At 42.1% G+C, this 22,294-nt stretch overlaps 1 protein-coding gene across 3 annotated transcripts in view; it reads right to left on the reverse strand.

Moving 5' to 3' along the window:
- PDIA5 (protein disulfide isomerase family A member 5) overlaps positions 1 to 22,294 on the reverse strand; it is a 97,349-nt gene that overhangs the window by 61,638 nt on the left and 13,417 nt on the right. For all 3 annotated transcript variants that reach the window (XR_014956496.1, XM_021526076.3, XM_085584186.1), the window contains exons 3-6: positions 20,847 to 20,934; positions 7,309 to 7,392; positions 6,501 to 6,546; positions 912 to 1,004 (exon numbers count right to left, since the gene is read on the reverse strand). Coding sequence is in view for 2 of the 3 variants with exons in the window: in XM_021526076.3 (XP_021381751.2) it covers positions 912 to 1,004; positions 6,501 to 6,546; positions 7,309 to 7,392; positions 20,847 to 20,934 (311 nt within the window). In the remaining variant the exon portion in view is untranslated. The remainder of the gene's footprint in view (positions 1 to 911; positions 1,005 to 6,500; positions 6,547 to 7,308; positions 7,393 to 20,846; positions 20,935 to 22,294) is intronic.

A 22,294-nucleotide genomic window follows, 5' to 3' on the forward strand; every position in this document is an offset into this window, starting at 1 on the left:
CAATTCAAAAAGTCAGTAATAACAAAACAAGTTTAGTTTTCACACTATGAAACCTTGCCAAACCTACGAGATGCTACGCGAAAAGGATTTTTCAGTACCAGCATGATAGAAAAAACTAGATGAAGTTTTCAAATTGAATGCAACCCCTGGAAGCCTTGTAATAGAGTACAGAGGGTGAACATTAAAAATTAATCTTCCTACAAAAACTGAATGTCAGAATAACCATTTCTAATATTAAAAATGAAAGCCAGAAAATTGAAATAGCCCTTTACAAAATACCAGCTAGAGTCCAATCAATTAAAGTTTAAAAAATCTATAGACTCGAAAACTAATATAAAAGACCAAGTTGATTATATCAGAAAAAACATGAGTAACTGGTGGGACTGGATTTTTAAGGTAGTTTCATCACATTCACTGCTTTCCCACTTAACACAGAGAGGGACAGTTCCTCTACCAAGTTAAATCCCTCAAGATCTGGATCCCCTTTCCTCCTGCTTCACACTTTCTAACCTCAGGCACATGAGGGAACCCAAGGTTTAATGACAACCTGCAGTTTGAAGAGCAGCATTTTACCTCCTACTTGCATAATGCAGCAACTGCACTTGCAAGCTGCTCCAGTTCCCTGAGACAACGAGAGCTGTGCCCCCACACCATCCACAAGCTCTGACACTTGCTGTGTAGCTGGCAGACTGAGGTCACAACCACATGCAGGACAGAAGAGGGCAGGAAGCACAGGTCTTTACAGCCATCACAACCCAAAAAATTTGTCAAATCACTTCAAAGAGGCTGGGTACTTTAAACTTCCCTTCCAAATAAACAAAATAATAGTGTTTCACTAAGAGTTAATACAAACATACACACTCCATCCCATATATTTATAAAACAACAGAACATCTATCCAGCTAATGTACCTTTTCACTGTCGACATGCACAATATCTTTGGCTTCAGGATCTTCCTCCCACAGTGGAGCACCTTCTGGATCCTTGAGAAAGGCCACCATAGACTGCAATAAACAGGGGGGGAAATCTTTTAAAGAAACATGGATGGAAATCATGAGTCATCCAATCTCAAATCCATACTGTGGTGTAAACCCCATCCAATTAGTGCCTTTGATTTTCTGCTCATATATTCATCTGTTCTAATGGAGATTAGCACAACTCTCCTGTTGCAGAACCAAGTGATCCATGGGTGTGTACCTTCCTCATAACTGGTATTCCAACTTAGCAGTTCCCACTCCCACTATAAAACTGGGGAAAACAAAGTGGAAGTGGACCAGCACACAGAGAATAGCTTCAAGGACCCTTCAGAGAGCTCTTTCAATGGTACTAGACCTTCCACACAGAGTCCCTAAGTTAGCAGGAAAGACTTCTCTTTATTCAGAGGTCAGGCTCCCATGCCCTTCACAGTATCTGAGTAACAGCACTAGCTGGAGGGCACATTGATACTCGCTGTGAGCAAAAGCAAATGAACACACAGATCAAACTGCTCATTTGGTCAAAGGAAGAATAATCCACCAACAGTCCCCTGTGTGACCCACCTACTGAAAAAGTCCATTGAATGCAATTTCAAGTATGAGAATAGGAAGCAAATGTGACATGAGAAGTGGGAAATACAAAACCCTAGGATTCTGCAGCTCCCACATTCAACAAACGGAGTATACCTGCACACACACTTTGTAACTGCTTTACCTGACTGACATGCAACCAAAAATCCCTTTCAGCAGATCACAGCTATTCTGTCTTTACCATAAGGAAATAAATACACTCTGACAGCTTTGACTTCAACCCCAGCCTGAAGGAAACTCCAGCCCTCCTAAATCAATGAGATACTTTCCATGGATTCTAGCAGTCACACTACTCCCCGTTTCCAGCTGGACATGCAAACACAGGCTTGATCACTTTCATTCTCAGATGTCTGTGCTTCAGGAAACATAATACCTGGTATTCCATGTTCATTCACCACTCAGAATGCCCCACTGCTTTCTCTATGCCATTGCTTGTAGGTTTGTGTCCATTCCCATACAGGATCTCTGCCACACCAGTAACACAGTGAGGAGCTTCCTTCAGTGTCCCATCACTGGAACGGTCACAGAGACATTTCTGCTGCTTGTCTGCCTTTGCTGGGGCTGCTGCGGTACAACATCCCAACAGAGAGGAGAGTTTAGCTCATTTTCCTGCCTCTCAGTTGGTACTGCAAGGCTTGGGAGGAATCAGAGCTTACAGCAGGATCCATTTATTGCATTTATGTTTCTGTCTGCTTGCACGGCTAATACTGAAAAGATTTGTCTTATCACAAGAGGCAGCATGTATCAGTCACCAGACAGCAACCAAATCACTTAATGTAGAGTAAAAAGGATCTAATGGGTGAGGATGACAAATGGTTCCAGAAGAAATTTGTTTTACAGTGGCATTATCAGGGAAAGGAGATAGGAAAAACATATAAAATCAAGTAATTTACAATGGAGTTACAATACAAAAACCTGTCGACTTAGAGGCATTAACATCCCAAATTACATCCTAAGAAGACTAATAATACATGGGGAAATAAAGATGAGGACAAAACAGAGAGATGTTCTACCTTTAGGACAGCTGCATCAAGTTCTGCTCACCCTCAGCATGCACAGACCTCAACTACACACTGGAGAGGAGAGAGGGGTGAACATTTTGAACAGCTAATGAATGTAATTGACTCTCCTAGTTTCAAGAATTCCTGCATGCCAAATTCAGTCATGTAGAAAAAGATGTGGTTAGAGGATGGGGGATTAAAGAGATTTAATTCATCCAGCCTCTCCCTCTCAGCCAAGACAGAAAAAAATTAGATGTGTAATGTCTTCTGGCAGGAGCAGGCAGTACATTGCCTTGCCCTCAATTCTTCATGCAGTGAAGAGAACTTCCTTCTCTTGCTTCAAACAGGGAAGAATAACACCCAAACAAACCACAGGACTAATTACAGAAAATTAATGGTCCCCAGGCTGCTGTGTCAGAGGCCACAGCAAGGTCCAGGGCACAGCAACCCTGGTGCTGCAGAACCAACTCTGCTCCAGTCCTGCCCTGCTACGGTCAGGACCTGTTTTGACCCCATGGCATGGACAGAAGCACCATGGGCTGTAACCAGCTGTGCCAGCTTTGAACCTTAAATCTCCATTCAGCAGCATACAGGACATGCTTCATCCAGCACATGCTGCTAAAAATAAGTTTTAACAGGAAAGCTGATCCATAATCATATACATGGACCTATGTTTGAACCTGAAAGAAAATATACACAAACATATCCTTGTGCTTTTCATTCCTTTGAAGTAGCATGCAGTAAGGATGCTAATAACTAGACCTGCCTCAATTTCACACATACACTCGTTACAACAGCCAACTTGAAAAGGATTCAGGGTTCAGAGCAGGACCAATTTATTGAGTTAGTCTATTCCCCTTGCTAGTACTAAGCAGATTTATACTTCAGCGAGTTCTCTCCATTTTAGAAGGGCAAGACTCTCCCCTTATACTTTATACTCCAGAAAAGGCTTCATCATGTAATAAACACAGCCTGGATACTGGCATTGTGGCTCTCTTGAGAATTAGACATCATGTAGGGAAAGCAACATGTGAACAGAGATTCAAGGTAAGATCAAAGACTGACCTAAGCTTAGGTCTTCAACAGCAGATGACTACAGCTACTTGAGGAGAAGAGAGACTAGTACTTACAGTTCTTATACAGCTTACACTGGCACATGCTCTCAATTTCTGGCAAAAAGAAATTAAGTTTATGGACTCTGCACCAGCTGTTGTATACAGACCTCTGTGCTTTCTAACTACTAATGGATCTACCTGTTATGACTATCTAAAACTGTTTTTCAGACTCCTAAGTTCTTGGCTTTCACAATGTGTAGCTACAGGTTCCAATTTTTTTTTTTTTTTTTACATTGAAGTTATTAGTTTCAAATCAACCATCCTAAAATGCCACTGCTTGCCCTCAAATTTGGAGAAAAAAGAAGTAATCGCTCCCTTTTTTAAGCTACTCACAATTACAGAAATATCAAATTCTATTGGAATTTCCTCCAGCTGTCCTTTTTAGTATTGTGAGAAATTAGTTTCTCACAATATAGCCCTTCTGCAAAGAATTGGAAATAAATTTTTTAAACTATTCCTAATAATTTTGCATCACTGAATTTTGTTCTCTTGCCTTCTATCTCCCTTTCCTAGATACCCCAAACAGCTCAGATCATAATACAGGTCTCAGCAGCAGGAGGTTCTGACTGACAAGCAACTTCCCCCTACTGTGAACATTGAGCTATCCTTTACTCCTCATTTTTCTAACAGTGAAACCACAAGGGCATCTCTGCTAATTACATAAGGATTTAGTTACTTTAAGAAATGAAAAGCTTTTCTAAAAACCTGAGTACACTATCAGCTGGATCAGCCACATGTATGAAATTGCTGATTACTCCAGAAGAATCCTTTTACAGTTCTTCAGAGCTGTGTCCATCATTGTCCAAAATGTCATACATATATTAATATGTCTACTGGATGTCTGGAAAGAAGATCCAAGTTTTATTGCCACAAGTTTGCCGAATGATATGAAACAAATCCTTTAATCTCCCTGTTCTTCGCTGTGTCCACCTGTCCATAAAATGAGCATGATACCCTATGTAATTGTGTTGCTCTGCTGCTCTCTATTTGTATGTACTGGGTGACTCCTGAGAAACACAGCTGAGAGAGAGAAACAAAGGTCACTGGCCCAACAGAAGAAAACAGGGAGAAATGGAACAGAGGGAGAAATAGAGAAAATACCCAGGCAGCTGTGAGCAGCAGAACAAGCAAACAGCTGAATTATTTGATCACTGCCCAGGTCTGAGCCACTGTCCAAGCTGTAAATCATTAGTGGCTGGTTTCACAGGGGCAGTTTAATTGAGAAAGACTCCAGCCCCTAGAGTAAGGAAGCTTCAAAATCCCTCTTCCACCTCCACTGGAATCCCACACTCCTGTCTGTGGGATGCTGCTTTCTTCTTCCCAGCAGGCAGGGCAAAAGGGAAGGGTGAAATGCTCATCACAAAACAGCTGAAGGAAGAAACTATCTGGTTCCTGTTGTGCTATGATTGCCTCTCAGCCCAATGCTCCCTGGAGCACTGCAGGTGCTTTCCACTTGATCTGATCTGTGAGGAATTGTCACAGCACTAATTCCTGGTTGCAGCACTTTATGGAGGGCAGGAGAGATGCATCATGTATTGTTCAAATCACCCAAGTTTAGTCAACTAGCAAGTCTCCCTTAACCAATCACCCACCACGAAGGAAAAAAACAATCACCAGCTGCAAATCCTCACTAAGTACAGAAGCTGGTTTAGGCAGCTGCTGACTGGGCTGGGTATTTAACATTGCCCTTCCTAATGCCAGGCAAGATTTCTGCTGCAGGAGATGGGAAGATATACAGCCCTACCCTTCCCATCTCAGGTAAATCCTGCATCACAGCCTCAAGTGAAGACTGAATGAATTCAAGTTGGGGCACACTTCCAAGACAATCCCCCATCAGATACTCTCCAACTCCGGCTGTAAAAGCAAGGTCCAGAGCAAGTGCACTTAGGAACAGCCACTCTGGCAGACTCAGGTTCCCAGAGCATCTCACACAGGCTTTCCTTCCTTTGCCCTGAGCAAGCCAGAAAGGGGAAGTACATGGAATTATATCAGCCTGGGGGGATGTCACTAAGGCTTCAAAAGACCAGTGACTGTGCAGAGCCTGGGTTTGCTGGAGGAGGAAGAGAAACATGAACTGGGCATCAGAGCAGGACAGAAGATTTCTGGAAGCCAAGTCATTGCCAGGCTCCTCATGTCAGGATACTCACAGCGCTTCAGCAAGGCTTTGCAAAGGAAAGCTGCACACTTCTTGCCTGACCACTGTACTTTCAGTCCACCATTCCCACAATCATCTGGATCTACAAATTCATATAATGCCTCATGCCTTCTCTCTTCCCTTACCCACAGAACGTTGCCTTCCGTTGCTTTATGTCAAAATTTACCAGAAAAGAAGAAAGGTAATTTTATACCTGATGCACTCAAAGCACTTTCATAGGAGCTGTGATTCTACTATCTGATAAAAGATAAGGCCACTCAGTTCTCTTTAAGTTTTATAAACACACAATCTAAGAACATCAGAGAACTCCTTATCAAAACACAGTATCAGCTAATACTTTGAGTTATACTACCACAAAGAACACCTTGTAATCAAAACAAGAAAAACCTAATTTGTTACTCGCACGTAAGTTAACTTACAATTTACCTTCCAGTTCAACACGGGGTCAATCTTTTAAATAATAAACAATTTTCCTGGATCTATGGTTGACAGACATATATGCACACAAAAACCTTCAGGCCATTCTGACCACTGTTTATAAAGATTAATTCCCTCCCTTTCATGCCTTCAGCATGAAAAAATATCAAAACCAGTTTTTAATCCACAAGTGCCTCACCCACATCTAGCAAAACCAAAAGAATAATAATGGAATATTTGAATTTACCTTCAGTGTGACCGCTCTGTTATATGCAGTATGAAATGCACCATCCCTGTTAAATGAGGAGTGGGGAATAGTGTTAACTTACAGTAACATTACTGGAATTCATACAGCTGCTCTTCCTGACTTTTCACTAACCAGAATAACATCATCCTGCTGAAGCCACAGAACTAAGCAGAATTTACAATAGTTTAAGGGGGGTGGGGTGGGGAGGAATGAGAGGAAGGAAAAAGGGAGGGTGCAAACCCAGTGAAAAGAAAACAGTTTCCCAGTAAACAATTTCCTCCCTGACACTTTAACAAGATTATTTACTAAGGCATGATCTTTGGAGATGGAGATGCAGCTGCTTGGTGTACCTAACAGTACTCCCACTCCTATTATTTTCAGGAGGAAAAATATCTTGCTGTTTCACAACACTTGCCTTTCTCCACTCTTATTATGAAGGACTATCTCAAGTCAGAAAGATAGAGGGGAGGTCAAGCAACTTGTCCAAGGTACATGCCAACAGGCAAGTGACAGAAAGCAAGAGAACTCAAATCTCAAGCATCCGCCCCATGCATTGGGCAGTTTCAGCTCATTGGACATCTCTCCCTGGCCCCACTCATGCTGTTAGTGTTCTCTGTTCAACAGCAGAATAAATTTAACTCAACTTCTGTCATAACACATGCTTGTAAACTGAAGAAACAGCAATTAATTTCATAGGATAAAAAATCAGTCATCTTAATGCTGCAGCAGCATGGGGCTGAAAGAAGAATAAACACTCCTAATGGGGGCATCAACAATTATGAACTACAAATCCCAGCCCAGCACTCACTTATAATGTAGTAAATCCACTCCCTTCTCCTTTGAATTAGGATCTACCTTCATCTTCTTGCACAATTTTCGGCTTTCAGTATCACTGCAAAAAACACATATTGGAAGAAAGGTTACCAAAAAAGAAGATCAAATGCATTCAGTCCTGAGAACTCATTGCTGTGGTGCAATCATCAGCAATTAATCCAAACTAACAGTAATTTGGAAGCTGTTTAGCTAAGTTTGTGGGACAAGCATTGTGAAAAGCTCCATTAGTCAATTTAATTTCTCTGTTTGCTTGGTCAGGACACAGTGAACTGTGTTAAATTTACATTCCAAAGCCAAGCCCTAACCAGTAGAGAAGCAGGTCATTCCAGTATGTCCAAGGACCTCAGCAGATCTTCTGTCCATGTCCATAAAATCTAAGAAGCCAAATTTCAGTAAGGCCATGCTACTGTTAGAGTGGTGGTCAAAGAGCACTGTTTGTTAAAAGATTCAAAAGGAAAGAGCAGGTCAGCTTTTACATTTGGCAGAAGATAACAGAAAGCCAAAAAAAGCCATGTTCATTGTATGTCCAAATCCAAATCACAAGCCTTTAGCCTTAAAACGGTCCTGCAGAAAACAAAAACCTGTTGAAATTCTAGAGCCCCAAGCCCAGCAATCCCATTAATTCTAGGTATGAAAGATGTGTCCTGGAGCCCCACCTGGAAAGCAGAGGCAAAAACAGCTCTTAAAGAAAGAGGGAGGTAACAAACAGACCTGATGGAGGTGGTCTTCAAATTGAACAAGACTGAATTCCAGCACCAGATTAGACTTGAAGAAGAGAAAAGGGTCATGGGAGAGAACTGCAAATGTATTTGTTTCAGTGGGCAGGTAAAGGGTCTTCATGGCCTAGCAGCTCTCCCAAACAGTGCAGGAGTGAAGCCATAAGGAGACTTCAAACTGAAGTGAATAAGAAGTTGGTCAAATTTCTGGGGAGATGAGCAAAACAGAAAAGAGGATGATTCACATCGACAAGGCTGTTCTCTGCACTGACAAACAGCAAGATTAAACAGCTCAGAAACTTGCTCCCAGCAGAGGACAACTTGTACCTTTTACGCAGATAAATCAATTTAGAAAATGAAAACACTGAAAACCCATCAAGTTTAAACTGATTAGAGACAAACAAGATGCAAGGCTTGCAAGAGCCCCACCAAATTAAGTGTGCTGCCAGCACATTCTCCCAATCTTCTCCAGCTGCCTTTCTACAAATGTGAAGAACAACAAACACCAAGTTCACAGTGAGCTGCAAGTGAGAATGCACCTTAGTGGAAACTTCCCAAATGCTTCTGGAAATAGGGAAGAATGTGCCGTGGACACATGCAGCAAAATCAGAATATTATGCTGAAGATACAAAATGAGCATTTTAAGGAACTAAGGAAGCACACAGCTACCACACCAGGAAGGAGCATTTGTAATCTCAATTGAACAGAAGTGTATTTATCTGAAGAGTCATACTGAATTCATGTCAGTTTTGCATTTTAAAATCACTGTAATCCATAAACACTTTGCTTCTCTGTGAGTCTGAAGATCCGAGCTTGAGAACTGAATAATGTGGACACCTGTAACACTTGTGTCTCCTTGTAACAAAATGAGACTACGGAACAAATGCCCTGGATCTGGAGTTATGCCAAAACACCATGTTTGCCACATGGAGTTCATAGAAAAAGCCTGCAGCAACATCAAGCCCATGGGTCAGAAACATTCTGTCTTCTCTCCCCTGTAGTTCTCCAGTGGTCCCTAAATGACTCGAAGGTCAAGGAATCTCCAGAGAAGACACCAGTTTCAGATCATCCTTTTGTCTTACCCTGTGCAGATTCCGAGGCACAGAGAAGGTCTTGTGGCCCTGCTGCAGCTGAGTGCCAGACAGTTAGCTACCGTCACACAACAGTCAGCATTTGTAAATGCTCTTCTAGACACTCCCAAATGTTTCCAATGTTTATCTGTGGCTATCTCAGCTTTGCCAAGATAAATGTTATGTGCTTGATGTGAGCAAGTGTAATACAGAAACCTCAGCAACAGGGTCTGTGAAACCCCAAGATGTGCAGACAATTGTTCTAGTCTAAGCAGAGGACTAAGCCAGGTAAGAGAATCCTGTGCCTGTTTTACCACCTATTTGGTGCAACAACTAACCATGTGGGGAAGAAAGTGTAATTTTCTTTTACATGTCATTGAGAAATCTGAATGGATACTAATATTCTGAAAAGTTTATAGTGGAAAGAAGCTACAAAGCATTGTTACTGATCTATACCTGTGACTATGCAGCTAGCAACTCCTACCACTTCAACTCCTAGCAATTCATTTTTCTGTTTGCATGAGTTTCTATTAAAAAAAAAAAGAAAAGAAAGATAAGAATAGGTATTTCAGTGGATCTAAGTGTGCCCTGCTTTCAGGATTTCTCCATTTGCAGAGATTCACACAGCTGCCTGAATGCACAGCCATTATCACAGGAAAGACAGAAGCAGTTTGCTTCAGTATGTCTCCTACCATTTAGTGGGCAGATTCTCTGCACCACTGCATTGAGAATTAAACCTATTTATGCAAGCTATCTGCACTGATGCACGGGATAGAAGAGGAGCAAATTCCAATAATAGAAAATGTCTAAATATGTATCAGTAATTTTTTCATGCATCAGGGCAGATTTTTGCATGTGCCAGACCCACCAGCTCAGATGCTATGCTAACAATTATTTAGAAAAAGCAGAAAAGGAGATGTACAGAATTGGCAGAGATGGAACCCCTCTGTTTTTCCTTCTGCCTTCACTTAGAGAGAGATAAAAATAACCTGCAAAGAGCAACCTGCTCTGATATCACTTGATAATGACCATTATTCTTAATAAGAGTAAATATCAACACAGATGCAGCCTACTCTGAGATTTGTCTGTTTTGAATCTCAGCCAACAGCCTCTCTCTGAAGATGAGCTCCTCAACCCTCACATGGGAGAGGGTAATTAGGACTCCAGTTCTTGCAATTTAATTATATCACTTGAAGAGGCAGTGTAAGAGTTTGCTATAATGACTAAAAGTAAAAAAAAAAAAAGCAACCAAAACAGGAAATAAAAGGAAAAACAAAAAACAACAAACCACAACCTAAGAAGCCAGAAACTACCCCCAAAATCAGCACACTATCAACCCAAGCCAAGCCACTCCAGACAAAGGCACCAGGCTCAGGAAATACTGGCTTGAGGATAGGTCATTAATGTGTCCCCAGCAGCCATCCTTGGCTGCCTCTTGCCATTTCTGTCCAGAGCAATTTGAACCCTGGCTGGTCCCTGCTGTGCTACTGCTGAAGGGACTTGCAGGCAGTCCTACAATAATCCAACATTATCTCCCTGGAAAATCATCCAAAACATCAACCTATTTGCAATACCACAAGGACCTAACCAGCAGCTGTCTATGTGGTAATAAGGTCAAACTTGAAGTGGCACAATGGCACAGCTTCCATTGACTCCCACAGGCATGTTCTCTACTCTTCCCCTTCCACAAAACCAAGCCACGGCTCCAAAATGTGCCTTTGCTGGAGAAGTGAAGACATATGACAGCTTGATAAAAAGAAAAATGCAATGAACGATCCAAGCTGACCTAAGCAAGAAGCGTAAATAACAACAGAGGTAGCGTGCATTGCAAAGATCGCGTGCACACTTCCCCTCTCCATTCCTGTCCCCATCTCCTCCACCAGGACACCTTTCTGTCATTGGGGGTTACGATGGAGCTGGCAGGAAGCCCAGCTGGAGCACTCCCTGTAAACCTCTGGGGTCCCTTGTCAGCGTTAGCATGCATGAGTAATCCCTTAGCACAGGCAGCCAGCTGTTACCAGGGCAGGAGGGTGGCAAGGGACTCCTGAAGGAGATCTGGCCTCCTCTGGCTCCCCACCAGTGCAGCCAGTTTCTGAAGGGGACATGTCACAGCCATTCCATAGGAGTGGCACAAGATGCTCTGCCTGTCCAGGACTGCACATAGATCTACACTCATGACCATAAGAATGGAGAAGCAGTGAGAAATACCAATGGCAGTCCTCAGTGGTAGGAGGAGCAACACAGAAAAAGGCTTTTGCAGCAATGAGTCAAGGTAGTTTGGAGAGAGAAGGAACAGAAGATAAAAGCTAGACAGAAGGAACACAAAATAAGACCCAGGAGTTTTGCTGCAGTTAAGTCCACATAGTTTCTAAATCTAAATCAAGTCCAAGATGGATGGATGCCAAGTAAAAAATGGTGCATGGAGGTGGAAGTGCAAAACCCCCTCCTTGGGGCAAATTCAAATACTGTCCAGTCAGGTCCCAAAGGAACATGGTAAGACCAAACATCCTCAGTGCCATTCTCTGTCATGAGCACAAATAACATCTTTTGCAGCTTCCTAATTATTTTCCTTATTATGGAATGCTGCCCATTGGCCTCTCATGAAGACAGGAATACAGCCCCACAACCACATCTCTGGAGAGGATGGATCTGGAACAACTGTCAAATCCCCTCCTCAGCAATGACAAAAATGCCATCCCAAAACATTCATGTCTCCAGCTGCCAATGCAACAGCACAGTGTGCACATGCTGTGTGGCCACATCACTTCCATGCCACTGCCCTGGCATCCCTTAATACTTTTCAATGCACAGTGCACCCATCTTTCTTTTTCACCCTTATATAGAGGGTTTCCAGGCACAAGAAAATTTAATTAATAAAAATGCTAACAGAACCAATTCAAGTAACCAGGTCAGTAAATGTGCCTGCACAAAAACTATCTCCGTCTTCTATCAGCATATGATGTAACCACATGCAACCCACAGACCTCGCAATTTCTGAACAAATTTTCTCTTTTATCTGTACATCTCACCATCTGAAACAGGGCTCAACAATGCATGTAAATAATGCTTCAGCAGTAGACTCTAATGCAATGGAGGCTCTGTTGTATCCGTGACAGAACAAACACTGTCACTGTCCCAACAGCTGGAAGAGACAAAATTGAGCAGGTAAGGAGCAAGAGCAGGCTGCAACAGCAGGGGAATACAGCAAAGGGGAAGTAAGACTCTATAAAGCAGGCCTCCCAACACTGGAAAAGCTTTGGAAGGTACCAGTCAAAGCTGTCATCTTGTTACCAGCACGTCCTCTCATTCTTGTCTCCGTTGTTCAGGTGCTTTCATTCTTTTATGTTATAGTAAAAACCATCACAGAGAACTCCAGTTATAACTTCAGGGAAGTTTAACTGCAATTTCAGTCCAGCTATCAGAAGTGAATTATCAAACAGGGTTTCCCAGCCCAATGCACAGCATCTGCAATACCCTCTGGCTACCTTCCATAGAATACACCCTCCAGACAACAGACTGATGAACATCCTGGGAAACCATGGAGTTGAGATCCTGCCAAACAACTAACTGAGCTTGTGACCCTAAAAAAACAGCAAAAAAAGTGTTAGCAGCAAAAATTTTCTCAAGCCTCCTAAAAGTATCAAACAAATTTGCACTTGCAAACCTAATCTGAAAGAGAAGTCATTAACTGTCACTCGTAGTTAGATGTGCTCCTACAAGGTTTTGAAAAAAAAAAAAAGGAAATACATTAGCCATCGCTGGGGACAATATAGGATTTTGACTTACGCTCTGTCTTTTCAATTCCATCCTCCAACAAAGACTGTGTTGTGGGATCCATTTACAATGTTTATGTACTTTGCTGACTAAGCAAAACCAGATTGATTCTAGTAAAACTCTCCTCTTCTCCTCTTCTCAGACTGCAAGCATTGTCTGTCTCCCCATCATCCTCAGTTCTCCCTCCCATTCCAGGCCAGCAGCTGCCACAACTACTGCTGCTAACAGTATGTCACATTTGTAAGGCTCCTCATCTTCTATAATGATCCCACACCTTCCTGTAACACTCTCTTGAGTCTGATCTGAAATCAGAAATAAAAAAAATCATAGGGAAAAAAATCACTTCTCATACCATCAAGCTGGTTTGCACTTCCCCAAAGAGCTGGATGGTAATGGCTTACACCTACTTAAACAGAAAATCCATACTCAGCCATCAGTGCAGCAAGGCACTTAGATACTCTGCTCCTGAGTGGGTTTAAGGACCTGCAGGCACCAAAATAGGAACAGGACCAGGAGAAACGGATGCAGAAGTAATGAGCACATAAAGCTTAAACACAAGATTTGTCTTGGGGAAAAAAAAAAAAAGCAATGTTTTGCACCCATTCTGGGTTCTTGATGGAAATTAACTTCTAGAATAAGTAACAAGAGCAACAGGTTTCCACAGCACGGAACAAATGAACCAGTCAAACAGTGCAGCACATGAAAAGCATGAATCTTTTAAGGGATGGGGGAGCATGAAAGTCAAAACCAGAAAATGTACTACTGGAAAGAATTAAAGATAAGGATTAGCAGATGAATGGGACAGTCTCATGTGAATTTAGGGCCTGATTTTACCCCCTAGAATGCAGCAAAAATCCCCACTTCAAGGGGGGATTGCAATCACCTTGCAGATGATTGCAGCCTTCTGCTACAAACATTCCCCTGGAACGTGCCAGGAATGCAAACAGAATAATCCACGTTCTGTGGAGACCCAGCACCACTTGTCACCCAATACAAACGACTCCCTGTGCCCATTAGTCAATTAGAGAGGCCAGGGATCTAGAGGAATAAGATTAAAAAGACATATTTTTGGAAAACTAAAACCCATGAGATTAATTCTTACTGCAAGCAAGAGCAAGCCAAAAAGCAGAAGGAAAACCAAGACAAAGAGGTAACACGTATCATCATATCATCAAGCTAAAACAATTAAGAGAGAAAATTATAAGCTCCAGCTCCTGCAGAAAGTCAAGAAGTTATAATAAACAGTACTTTCCAAGGAAATATAAATTAGTAAGAGGCACTTGGCAGCCCACATGCCTGCACAGAAATAAGGTAAACACATTCACAAGAGCTACCAAAGGCTTTGTTGGAACTTCTAAAATCACCAAACACTCAAATTCTTTGCAAGGCAGCAGCTTCCCTCATCCCACAAAATGGCACAGGGAACACTGTCCTAACGTGGGACACAAGATGACTACTGCTCTGTCTTTGAGTTCCCAGGAATTAAGAACCCCAAAATGCAGGTTTTCAACATGTCACCCATGGGCACACAGATGCTGCAGCCACCTGTTTATGACCCTTAGGTGCACCATGGGCCTGGAGAGGATGGATGCTAGAGGATGTTTTAATTGGATTAGTGGGCACAGAAAAACAGAGGTGACTTCTTTTACATTAATTCTGAGCTTCCTTACTCTTCATTTTGGTCTGAAAATCAGCAACACTGATGATTTGGTTAATGAGCAACTCTAGGCAAAACCCACAGAATACTCAAGTTTAGGGTGAAACAGACATGAGCTCAGGCTCATATACCCAACCACTACTGTGGATTTAGGTAATTTCTCTGTGTTTCTGAATAAATGCAACACACCAGACTGAATGGGTTTAAGCTAGGAACTGGGAGCTTACTTAAAAAATGATTTTTTTCAGATTCCTGCATGCTTACTCTTATAGTAAAATAAAAAGGCTTTAATGTGAATGAGCATTAACCACACAGACAGGTTATGACACAGACAGGAGGAAGGCATCGAAAATCTATGCTGTAAATGCAGTTTGCCCTTACAAATGGCACTCACACAAGGACCACACTGGCAGTATAACTCACTTGCAAAATGTTCCTCAGGGACACCTGCCTTACCTCCCCTGGACCAGCTGCAAACAGAGCCCCTGCTACCTCCCCCGGGCTGGCACTATGAGCCATCCTCCCCTGAGCTGCCCTGCACCTTAAAGGCGACTGTAGGAAAATGCAGAAATCCCAGACACCACAAATTGCTTGGATGGAAAGGGCTGTTACCAGGGCAAGAGCAGCACTCCTCCTTTCTTTTTTTCTCTCTCTGTTAGGTCTGGTCAGTTTTATTTGCAATTTCAAAGCTTTTTATCAGCTTTAAAATTCAGCTACAAGTACAAAAGATGAGTAGACTTATTCTCCTAGATAAATCCTACTTCTGAGTGGCTTTACAGGATGAAGGTAAAAACTAGAGAGCAAAATTACTCTAACACCATCTGTACTGCCAGCCTTATTTCTGAAATTTCTCCTTGCTATGTCAAGACATTAAAGACATTCATTTATGACTGTGTGGATAGGTAAAGTCCTTCTGTATCTAAGCATTAGGGAATTAGAAATTTGGGAAAAACTCATCTAAAAGACAAAAAACCAGGGATATTAGGGAAAACCTCAGAAAAGATAAATACTCCATAGATTTGGCTCTCTCATGAAACAGCAGTTTTAGCAATGTAGGTCTGAATGTACTGCTTTGCCAGGCAAATTATGGTCTCACCTTTATGCCAAGTGTCATGGTACTGCTACAATAACAAGTAATTATTGGTGATAGGGACTACAAGAATAATGCACACGACACACAAAAGGGACTGTAAGAATGACACACAAAAGCAGAAAAAGTGGGATTAAAACCAAACAAAAATTAGTCATTTTAACCAGATGGCATTTCCTCTTCCTAGCAGTCTGATGTGCTAAAGCCAAGTACAAGCGCTATGACAGCAGATGGAAATCACACAGCTTTGTTTATGTTTGGGACCTACAGTAAAGGGAATCATGCAAGTTTGAGCAGAGAATAATTACCCAAAGCCAAAGAAATGGGTGTTTTTTTAAGAAATACCAATCTACAATTGGGCAGGAGTTGTAGTCAATAAAAACATGAGACAATTCAATAACTGGAAAACCCAGGAGTGTTCCCTAAATCATATTCATGATGGAGAGAGCTACTTTCAACCTCTTCAAAGCTGCCCCTGACCATAATGCGCTTAATAATCTGCCAAACACATTTTCTTCTCGTCAACAAGTCCATTATACTTTCTTTCCATGTCACCCAAACTAGTTACACTTTTCCAAGTAACATCAGTCCTTGGCCACACTGTGATCTATCAGAAAACCCACTTAAGAAGGCTAGAGAATAATTAGAATAACTTTGTAATGACTATTCTTCAAAACCACACCTCAGGACATCACAAACTGAGATTAGAACTTCATCTGCTTTAAATCCAAGCAGCAGCAACTTTGTCTTTCATTAAAAAGGTAATTCCATCTTACTGTGTTCCCAGGCCCATCACTTTCTACCTTTTACTTGCTACCACAAGGATTCAACAGGAGTTTCTATTTTTAACAAAACTTCTCTTTTATTTGACCACATCAGTGCTTACCTGCAGTTTTACCAGGCCTTAAAAAATGGAGGTTTTGTGAGATAAGGGGGATGTAGAGGCTCAGCAGCACAAACCCCAACCAGAGTTAGTGGCAGCCAGTCTCCAAGATAGAAAATATAATGTCCTTTTGTGCTTTTTTGCAGATATCCTAAGCTTTTAACTCCCTATGATGTCCTTCAATCTTCAAAATTTGTATCAGCCTACAACTAAAAAAAAAATTCAATAAATAGCACAACCTCCTGCTTTCTTACATGCCCATTCCAATTTCACCTGAGTGCCCTAAAGAGCACCCCAATCATGCTGCTGCGGCATTTTTCCTTTCAAACTCTCCACTCTTTATAAACATTGACTAATGAATCAGACAATATTTACCCATTTGCCTGGAAAACAGATACACCTTTTGTAACTGCACAAAGTAACAAGAAGTGACTCATTAGCAGAGTCAGGAACAGAAGCTGTGATTCCCAGCTCCTATTAACGTGGCATGTCCCTAGACATGAGTCCCAGAACACTTGCTCCCAAGGTGCCTGCTCCAGCTCTCTGAAACACTGAAGATTTAGCAACCTACAATATTGTGCTCCATCTCCAATACTGTGCATCTCATTAGGCATAATTAATTCTCTTGTCTCTCACACCACCATTCATTCAACGTCAAACGCCTCAGCAAAGACTTCCTAATTAAAACATGTAAAGGCTAAAATAAAACATATTTTTGTCACATCACTGCCGGGTCTTTCATTCACAATTGAAATAGCTTCACGTTTAACTGTGTACAGAGCCACATATGCTATCTCAGGACACAGCAGCAAACAGTGACCACTTCAATGCTGGAAGCAATTCTCGAGCTGCCCCTTCATCTCTAGAAGAAGGTGTGGATATGCCTGCAGGAACTGACTGAGCTCTCCCAAACAAGGACCTTATCTGCAGTGCCACATACAGGGGGTCACACTCCAGCACGGCACTCGGCACAAGTGAGCCCAGCTGTGCAGGAAAGGCAGGCACATGGCATTTCTAGCCCTACACTTCCCAAGCCCCAGCACACTGGGGATCCCTGCTACCTTGCCTTCAAGTGACAAAGTGGCAACCTCCTCTACTAAACACTAACTCAGCAAGAAACCAAGTATTTCCCCACATCATGCTGAAAAACAAACTTCCCTCTCTCCCTGAGACCACTCAACCTGGAACTGAAAGTTCAAACTAATCTCTGTCCTATACCAGAGATACAGCAGAAGCCAAGGCCAAGGAGCATGGTTTTCATGCAGACCAGCATTCAGGAAGTCCTGAATGCCACTCTTCCAGCCACAAACCTGTATGCTCTCCTCCACTGCCTGAAATACAGAACGTGCTGCTGAGACTTAGAAATCCACATGGATTTCTGTCCATGCAGTATGTTCTTGCCTTCTCTTGAAAACAAGGGGAAGGAGAATGACAAGTAACAAAAAAAAGCACCGTCAGTAAAGAAAAAGGAAAAAAAAGGCTGCTGTCATCGCCACAGGGAAGCAGAGGCACAAACCACAACTCTGCATGTATGCCAGCCCTGCCAACGCTTGGATCTGAAGGCAAAGAAGCCCAGTACAGCAGGATGTGACGAGCAAAGCCAAAATTTCCCGCTAAATATTGCTGCCAAACAACACATTTCTTGTCAGTATTTGTAAAACAAATTGAGCCTGTGCTGTAAATATCCCTGCATCTGTGTGCTGTTTGTTTCGGCATGAAGACTTGCAAATAAGCCTCTCAGCATATTTGCTGCAGGAGAATGGCTTGAGCCACTCTGGTAGGACTCAGATGTCCACACCCTACAACTGGCCCTCCATGACCTGGGGCAGACTGCACTACTGCAGCCTCTGGTATTGTCACTGCAGCAAGGTGGGCACTGTGGTGCAGCCACCTGTATACAATTTTTTAAAAAGCAATAAGCAAAGGAAAAAACCTTTCATGAAAAAAAGTTTGTTTAAAAGTTAGCTCAACACTACTAGATTGATTTCAGAATTCTTCAAAAGCTTAATAAGCAAATCAACCACAAAACTTGGTTTAGGCTCAAACGATTACTTTAGGGTTTCTTTTTGCATCCAGCAAGACCTCCTTTACCACCAGCCAGTCTTCCAGCCCACCTTGCCCCATGAAGCAAGTTCACAGACCCTGTTATGGTAACCCTTATCAGGAGTGATAGAAGAGATAGAAGTCCATCTCTGAAAAATGCCCAGCTGTTTTTTCCAGCTTCTTCCCAAACAAGACATGAAAGACAGCTCTGCTTTACCCTCAAAGAGAGAATTACACCTATGATGTTACAACATCATGGTCACTGCCTGCCTATCAGGAAGTGGTAATCTGATTGCAGCATTACTTGTGTCAAAGAAAATTTTGGGAACCTACCAATCTATTCTCAGGTCTCCCAACCCCTTACAGTATAACTTTCACCATGCTGCTTCACTGTCTGAGATTAACTCACCTTTCAATATTTCCCCCTCATAGTGAGAGGAAAGGCTCTGCAAGCACCAAGCTTCCTATGAAAAGTATTAAAGCACTGCATTGGAGAGACTTGAAAATACATTTCTTGCACGTAGCTTCTATAACAAAGTTTGGTCTAGATGTCAACATTTGGAAAATTAAGAGTATATTAGGGTTTGTTTAATTGAAATTTATTTTACGGCAAAACCAAACAATACATTTCCCTCCCCATCATCACTTACAAACTCAGCAGTGGAGACTGACCGGTTGAACTAAGTGCCAAAACTTCCCTGGATTTTAAACTGAAATCCAAAACACCAAATCTTTCCTTCTCCAGCCCAGAACTAAAACAAACCCTGAACAGAGTTCTTGTTTAGTTGTATTACAGCAGCATTTTGAAGGGCCAGCTGAACAGCCTCATCATCCAGCATTTGTATATACCACATACACATACACAAAGTAAGCAGTAAATCCCCCAACACAGAAGTAGCCTAAAATAAAAGACACAAAAATGTAGCAAGCAGGCTACAACCAGAAACTGAAGCTGATTAGAAACTGAAGCCAAGAGGCTGGCTCAGTATCCTATTTGCTAGCCTTCATTGTTGACAAGAAAAAAATTACGCATTATTGCTTTTTTTGTTAGAAACGAAGACTGGTTTTCATGGATATTAGAGGTAAGCCAGATCTCCTCACAACCTTCACCTTGTCAGAGTCAATACAATTTATCCACTGGCTTTTCAGCAGGTGGCAAGTGGTGCATGCTTCACTGACCTCTGAGCAACAGCCCTACTTTCTGCCAGCAGATGACTTGGAACTCAGTCCCCACCAGTTGGGCAGAGAAGAAAGAGTGTGTGCACTTGGATGAGCCCAGCAGAATGCAAACAGAAGGCAGAGGACTCCACAGGAGAGATACCTGCCTGGTGGCAGGGGAAGAGCAGGACAGGTTAATAATCACAAACCCATGTTAACTTCCAATTTACCAAAGACTTATTCTGGGTCACTGTTTGATGGATGAGGGGTAGTTTCAAAAGTAATTTTAAGGGAGCCACATGATGTGCAGAGCTGACTTACATTTGTGCACAGTGTACAATCTGTTCATACCACAGCAATCCACCCAAACATGCAGGTAGGCAGCAAGCTGCTCCTCTGTGGTGCAGGAAGGGCAACTTGCCACCTGCAGGCAAAGCTCTCAAAGCTGCAGAGGCAGACACACTAAGATACCCAAGCTAAAACCACAAGTGAACTGTTATTGAGTTGAACCACAGCAGAGATTTTCACATCTGCAAAACAGAAAGTACACACCTGTTCATTCCTCCCCACACACACAACCACTTACAAAAACAAGTTTCTCTGCCTTCACTTTAAAATTGCCAGAACTTATGCCAGCACAGAGGAAGGTCTTTAAAAGAAAGCACATTTTATTGAGAAACACAAATGGGTGGATGCTTCAAAACCAAGCAAACAGCCTTACTGCTCAGACAATATTTGCTGTCAGAGCAGAACTGCATTGCGCTCCAGCTGAGGCACAACATGTGAGATTCCTCCTCCCCTGGCTTGTGGAAAAGTAGCTTGCACCCTATGTGTCACCTCTGAAAGGCAATGTTAGCTGGGGTCTCAGTTTCAGGCTGGAAAACATGCTGTCAGAGAAGTAACAACAGCCATAAGGAAAAAAAATTATTCTCCTCCACTCGTTCAAAGGAAGAGAAGATGGTAAGATATATAGAAGATTCTCCTCCCTATAGAAGAAACTACACAGAATTATGTGGGTCCACTTAAAGGCAAAAAGTTTCAGAGCCATCAAAAAAGCTAAAATAACAATAAAATCCAAAAGGGGAAAGGAAAAATAAGAAGGAAAAGAGCATGACACATACCCACAGTCTATCCAGCTTATAGTACCGCGTCCTTTCACCTCCTGGGCCACACTGGACAGTAATCTGAGTGAGCTTTCAGCAGCAGTGGCTGGAAGACAAAATTAAATAATAAAACTTAATTAATAACGGCATTACTACTCCACACAAAACAACACAATGTTGCATTTCTATGTGCCAAAATACACCAAGAACATTTTATCTCATTTGAAGAAACCAGTGTAACAGGGATCAGTAAAATCTTCTGTAAGTAGAAGGAAAGTTGGCTGCAGGTGAAGCTGGGTTGCTCCTTCCCTCTACCCCCTTAAAAAATACACTGAAATTGGTATTTCCAGACACGTTCCCTGAGCTGCATTTGCAGAGCTATACTGTGTCCTCTCCTACAGCTTCCATCCCAACACTGCCTTCTTCCCTGTGGCTGGGCATGAACCAGTTTGTACCACAGTCTGCTAATTAGAGCAATTTCATTTAGGACTTTCAGCTGTAAGGGCAAGTCATTCAGCATCTCTGCCTCCCTAATTCTACCCCAGCCTTACAGAGAAAATAACAGACTTTATCCTCATAATAACCCTGGGACATACCCAAACCAACAGTCACGAGCAGTATCCGGAAAAGGTCCTTCCAAGTACTGGCTGTGTTATAAATACCCAACAGAGATTTTTATAATGTCATGCCACATGTATAGGTTTTTCACAACACTACCATTCCAAAAGAGTCTTATAAATGGTATTAAAAATAAACAGAAGGGAGAAAAATATAGCAGTACAAATAAGTATCCATTCCCCCCAAAAATCTAACAGGAACTGTTTCCTTCCTCAATAAACAGAAAATAGAAACCTAGATCCCCCTGATCTTCCAGATCTCCACAACTACTTCAAGTAACTGAATGTAAGAATGGCAATATTGGGACAGACGGAATGCTTCTGTAGGCCAATATCTTGTCTCCAGCATTTGAGAAAGTGAGGGCCAGCATGTAGGAATAACTCATCAAATAGTCCCTAAACCTTCACAATTTTTACCTCAAAAATCTCCTGAGCCAGAAACAGCCTCTTTGTATTTGACAGACTTTGCTTGGGCCTGATGCCATCAGAGACATCAACCCACACATATCAGTTCTCTAGAAACTCTCATACTCCCAATACCCAGAACATCTAATTGCCACCTCTCATCAACACAGGGGCTTAGACAGGTGGGGGAATTCTTTGCAATTTTTTTTGCACAGCATGTATTTGTTTGACAAACGTGCTTTTAAAAATAAGCATTCAGCTTGTCCCAGAAGGCTCAGTAGCTGAGTACCCCTGGTAGGACACCCAGCTGGCAGGGGGAACTAAACATCTCCCATAAATTATGACACCTCCCAAAACCAATGAATTTTCTGATTGCAGTAGAAAGTGACATCTAGTTCTGCTCAGCTGGGAAGTAAAGCCTTTTTGTTCCATTAGTATGACCAG

Source organism: Lonchura striata, chromosome 7 (genome assembly GCF_050655825.1).
Source record: "Lonchura striata isolate lonStrDom1 chromosome 7, ASM5065582v1, whole genome shotgun sequence".
Taxonomy (NCBI): Eukaryota; Metazoa; Chordata; class Aves; order Passeriformes; family Estrildidae; genus Lonchura; species Lonchura striata.